Source organism: Podarcis filfolensis (assembly GCF_964270895.1).
Source record: "Podarcis filfolensis genome assembly, chromosome: 11".
In the NCBI taxonomy this organism is placed as follows: Eukaryota; Metazoa; Chordata; class Lepidosauria; order Squamata; family Lacertidae; genus Podarcis; species Podarcis filfolensis.
In genome coordinates, this window is record NC_139613.1 from 18,593 (window position 1) to 24,174 (window position 5,582).

The 5,582-nt window shown below is 47.5% G+C and overlaps 1 protein-coding gene across 1 annotated transcript; it reads left to right on the forward strand.

Moving 5' to 3' along the window:
* The first annotated feature begins 757 nt into the window (after window positions 1-757).
* LOC310745176 (small ribosomal subunit protein eS4) lies at window positions 758-3,741 on the forward strand. The gene is made up of 7 exons (XM_083577275.1): window positions 758-831; window positions 1,366-1,443; window positions 1,983-2,163; window positions 2,305-2,402; window positions 2,638-2,809; window positions 3,002-3,159; window positions 3,496-3,741. The coding sequence occupies exons 1-7, from the start codon at window positions 829-831 to the stop codon at window positions 3,595-3,597; spliced, it is 792 nt and encodes a 263-aa protein (XP_083433401.1). The 5' UTR covers window positions 758-828; the 3' UTR covers window positions 3,598-3,741.
* Window positions 3,742-5,582: the final 1,841 nt, after the last annotated feature.

The window sequence follows — 5,582 nt, forward strand, 5'->3', positions numbered from 1 at the left end:
AAGGGAAAGAGGGGGTCTACGTAAAAGCAGACATATAATATGTCAAGAACAGATTGCAGTGGAAGAAATAATAAAGTGGGAAAGAAGCCTCCCTTCCCTATGAGCCATAATACGACTAACTGGAAGAAATGTGTTTTTTCCCTTGTTTATTCTTTCTGAAGCACTTTCATATAATGGTGTATATAGCTGGAAGGGACCCCAAGGGTCTTCCAGTCCAACCCGCTGCAAGGCAGGAATATGCGAATGAACCACAAGGTGATTGCATTTCATAATAAGTCAAGGAATTGGGATCTTGAGGAATTACCTGGTTACAAAAACACTGCTTACAGCAGTGGTTCATCTGAACAATACATTGTTCAGATACAGTTTCCAATACATTAAAGGCGGCCTGAGGGGGAAAGCAATGGAGATCTGAACTCACAGGCAGTTACTCTGGAGTTGCTGTAGCCAAGGGGAGCTTCCCCGCCCCAATTGGAATAAATAAAAATATTATACTGTTAAGGCTTAGGGAGGAAGAGACCATGTCCCACTTGGGTGGGTGTGATTTATTAAAATAATAATAATTTAACGTTTAATGATAATAAATAATTTATTACTATTTCCCAGCCACCAACAGAATATTTTTAAAAAACGATAAAACATAATATACTACAAATTTCCCTAACAGCCTCTCGGGATCCCAATTCCCCATTTCATTGGCTGCGAAGCCCCCGCGCGGCACAACGCCGCTTCCATCCGCCAGGGCTTCGTCGCCCCTCCCTGCCTGACCCGGATATATAACCCCTGGGCGGCGGAAGTGCTCTCCTTTTGCGTCGAGAACCCGCAGCCATGGTGAGTGCTCGGGCTTTGGGTCGGTGGAGCGATCCGTAGCCATCCGCGGCGGCGGCTCCGCCGAGCGCGGCGCTTTCGGGGCCGGGGGCGCGGGAGACGCCGCTCTTCCGTGGGGCGGGGAAATGGGGCGCGGAGGCGCCGCGGCGGGGCTTGCTCGGTCTTGGGGGGGGGCGCCAGCATGCGCAGTGCGGGCCGCAGGGAAAAAGGCCGCCGGCCAGACATGCTCTCTAAAGCGATCGCTTGGGAAGGGCCGGGGGAACTGCCTGCCACTGAACTAGGGCGCAGCAGCGGGGCTGGATCCTGCTGGGGGGGTTGCCCTAACGCAGAAGGGAGCCCAAGGATGCTCGACTAGAAACTAAATGGGAATCAATTAAAACGGGAATAACTGAAGAGCTGGGTGCGGGTTCATAGAACAGGGGCGGCTGGAAGGGGTCCGAGGGTCATCTAGTCGAGTCCGCCGCCTTGCGAGAATGATCCGCTTAAACATCCGGGGAAATTCGAACCCACGCCCTTTGCCTGCTTTCCCCCCCTCAGGCTCGAGGACCCAAGAAGCACCTGAAACGGGTAGCAGCCCCCAAGCACTGGATGCTGGACAAGCTGACGGGAGTCTTTGCAAGTATCTTTTTTCCAACTTTGTATAAAAGGAGATAGGGGAAAAGCATATTTATATTTCCTTTTACAACCCTTTTTAAAAGGGGAGCCTTGCACTTCAGGTATTAGTTTGCACCTGGGCTTCTTCATTAAATGCCTTACCCTTAGTTTTGTTTCCTTATTTACATATTAGATTCCTTGTGGTGGTTTATTAAATCTGTATTAAATCTATAAATTCCTTATGATGGTTTATTGAATTTCTAATCTATAAATTCCTTGTGGTTTCTTATTAAATCCCACCGTTCATCCCGGGATAGTTTATAGCAGAAAAATGCAAAACTAAACACAGTGCATAACAACAAGAACTGATAACCAGTAACAGAGAAACTAACACAACATTATACTTCAAAATAACGGAAATGTAGAAAATAAAGGATCTTGGGGAAGGATAAGTTGGGGAGTCTGTTGAACATTGTGACAAAACAACAAAGGGATGTAAAATATCATCTGGGAAAATGCATGCCGCCCTGTAACCTTCCCTTTCCCTTTTGGGGTTCTAGGCACCACGCCCGTCAACGGGACCCCACAAGTTGCGTGAGTGCCTCCCGCTTGTGATTTTCCTCCGCAACCGGCTCAAATACGCCCTGACGGGCGATGAGGTCAAGAAGATCTGCATGCAGCGCTTTGTCAAGATTGACGGCAAGGTTCGCACCGACGTCACCTACCCGGCGGGCTTTATGGGTAAGGCCCTAGATTTCTAGCAGCGGGGTTTGAAATGCCAGATTTCCAGCGGTGGGGCATTCCGCAAAGCGGAAAACGGGTTTATGCAGCGGTTGCACCACACTGGCATCCCGTCGTAACTCCCGCCCTTTCTCCCTGCAGACGTCATCAGCATCGAGAAGACTGGCGAGCACTTCCGCCTGGTGTATGACACCAAGGGGCGCTTTGCCGTGCACCGCATCAGCCCTGAGGAGGCCAAGGTGAGAATTGATTTGAATCCTTTTCTTACCAAAAGACTCAGCCTTGCTGGCATCTTAAGATGGACAACCAGAGGAAGGAACAATAAATGCTCGGAGTGGTTTCGTGATTTAAGTCACGATTTAAATCCCTCGTGAGTTAGACTGGGTTCAAATCCCTTTTTTACAGAAATACTCGGCCTTGCTGGCATTCTCTTAATATTGACAAAATGACTGATTTCTCCATTCCTCCCGGCAGTACAAGCTGTGCAAGGTGCGCCGCATCCTGGTGGGCACCAAGGGCACCCCCCGCCTGGTGACTCACGACGCCCGCACCATTCGCTATCCGGACCCCCTGGTCAAGGTCAACGACACTGTCCAGGTCGACCTGCAGACAGGCAAGATCACCGACTTCATCAAGTTTGACACAGGTGACGGTTCCTCTGAGCGTGTCAAGAGCACCAGAATCCTTCCCCAATGGGGGGAGATGGGGAGACTTCCTCTGGCCCTGGAAGCTCCCTTCCGGAGCACCCCCATTTTTGGAAGCATATATATATTTCTGTCCCCCCTGCCCAGTCCCAATTCCGCCTTCTGACCCTTTCCCTCCCTCTTCTCCCCAACAGGCAACCTCTGCATGGTGACGGGGGGCGCCAACTTGGGGCGCATCGGGGTGATCACCAACCGCGAGAGGCACCCTGGCTCCTTTGACGTGGTCCACGTCAAGGACACCAACGGCAACAGCTTTGCCACCAGGCTCTCCAACATCTTTGTCATTGGCAAGGTGGGTGCTTTTTATTTAATATTATTTCAAATTTTCCTGGAATTTATTAAGACCTTTTCACCCCCTGAGATGCATAGAATACCACCCAACGTTCAAAACCATGGAAAAGGTTCCCCATGTAGGAATGCCTAAATGGGGAACCTTTTCCATGGTTTTGAACGTTGGGTGGTATTCTGTGCCTTGCGGCTTGCTCCTATTTTTTTTTGTAGATAGAAAGCTTTGAAATTTTGGGAGGTTGCAGAGGTTACCATGGAATGGTTTTTTTTAAAGTTACTACGTGAAGAAATTTTGATGAGATCTTTTGTGGTTTATATTTTGCTTTTGTAATAAATCCAGGGGAACAAGCCGTGGATCTCTCTGCCTCGTGGGAAGGGCATCCGCCTCACCATTGCCGAGGAGCGAGACAAGCGGCTGGCAGCCAAGCAGAGCAGCGGGTGAAGATGCACATGGAAACCCGATTGGGACTAGACACTCTCGGTTTTATAGTCTTGCATCTAGTCAACTCCCCTGAGGTTTCAAGGGTTTGTTTTCCATCAAGTGGCTTATGCCTTTTAGGAACCAAATAAAGAAATTACAAAAATAGTCATTTGGAGGGATTCATTACTTAATTTCCTGAGATTTGTAGCCTGCTGGATTGTCAAAAGCGATTCACAAGGAGGTAATATGGGGAAAAGGAGGAAAACCCACCCCTATGAAAGTTAAAAAGCCTCAAAATGAATTAAAATTAATCTCAGGGTTAGGCTTCTCCGAAGGGGAATCTTTGGCGCAGGTGCTGAAAAGAAGGATCTCCAGAGCTGGTGAGCCACCTGCCCTAAATATGAGGCAGGGAGTTCCAAAGGGCAGATGACCAGGTACAAATGCCTCAATTGTATAAACAGAAGCAACGTACACAGGTCAATACATTGGCAGGGTTATAAGAATACTTCTAATTTGATTTTGAATGGACAATAAGTATTTCAAATGGTTAAAACTTTATAATGGACATGTAGTACATTGCTATACAATAGAACCAAGGAAGGGATTTTATTTTGTTATTGTTGGAAAATTAATAAAATGTTATGGGGGGGAAATGCCTCAAATAGATTGTGGGCAGCACTGCAGCTAGCCTGGAAAAACAGGCCAGAAAAAGGATGGCAAAAGTGTTCGGGGACAGGGGCCTCGGGAGGAAGCCAGGAGACCTTGGCAATGCTGGCGCGATAAATCCTTTTTTAAAAAATCCCCTGTAAGCCACAATAAGCTTTCAAATATGGGTTGGGAAAGTGAACCGCTGGAAGGGTTGTTTTTCCATATATGGTGGTCCTTTGCAAAGGCCAAGGATTTATGGGAAATGAATGAAAAAAGATGTTGAAATGGAGAAATCCCAAAGCCTTTTTGCGAGGGATAATTGGGACGGAGGTTCCGCAGAAGGGGACTCAACTGGCAACAACCTGATAGGCAAATCACAATCGTAGCATTGGAAGGGAGGGGCCCCAACAGTCATCTAGTCCAGCCCCTGACAAGACAGGTATCTTGGCTCAAGCATCCAGGATAGATGGCTTATAAAATAATGGATTATGCTGACATGGTGAGGTCCAAACAGGGAACTGTCTATGGGCAATTGGGCTATCCATCAGAATATTTTCACGCTAAGGAAAATAGGGTTTGAGAGATGAACATTGAAGAAAAAGGAAGTTTCGGGAGTTGAGTGACAAGTATCATACAGCAAGTATGAGGATACAAACACCAGCCAGAAAAAGTGAATGACTATAGAATCATAGAGTTCGAATGGGTCCCATGGACATCTAGTCCCATCCCCTCAATTCAGGAATAATAGGTGAATTTTTTTAAAAAATTGAAAAGCCCAATAATAATTCATAATAATAAAAGGATCAAGGCTTTGTGTTCTTATCAGTTCGGAAAAACAAGGAACAGCCGGGAGGCTGGCTGAAGCGTCTAATGAGTGGCATTAGAAGCTGCCTTGGAGTGTCACTTGAGAACGTCCCTAGAGAAACGAGGAGGAGCCAGGCTTTTTCCCAGGGAGAAGGGCACTTCCTGTCCATTTTGCTTGCCTGCCAGCTGGATGGGAAGTGTCAAAACGCCTCCCTCCTAGCTCTACCACCCGATGATTCTAGGCTGAGAGTCCTGTCAGGCCGGGGTTCCGCTGGATGAGCCTCTGGATCCCTTGCAAGGTTCAATAAGCCGAGAAAAGTCCTGTGTGGCAACTTGGCTCTCACTCACCGCTACTCCCAGGATCATCCAGTGCGACTGCCAGAGAAGTGAGTGCCAACCGTTTTCTACAAATGTGGTTTATTTAGTTTTCAAAAGTTTGCGTGCTTTAATATTACCATTCTTGAACAAGAATAACAACTACAACAATACATTTAATTTATCCATTGACTTCCTACCCCCTTGCAATTTGTGTCAAAATTATTCCACACACCCCC

What these genes read in the sequence shown, in the direction of transcription:
- LOC310745176 (XM_083577275.1), top strand. An exon ending in TCAGCCCTGAGGAGGCCAAG is followed by an intron (nt 2,403 to 2,637) that starts GTGAGAATTGAT and finishes TCCTCCCGGCAG; the next exon opens with TACAAGCTGTGCAAGGTGCG. An exon ending in ACATCTTTGTCATTGGCAAG is followed by an intron (nt 3,160 to 3,495) that starts GTGGGTGCTTTT and finishes TAATAAATCCAG; the next exon opens with GGGAACAAGCCGTGGATCTC.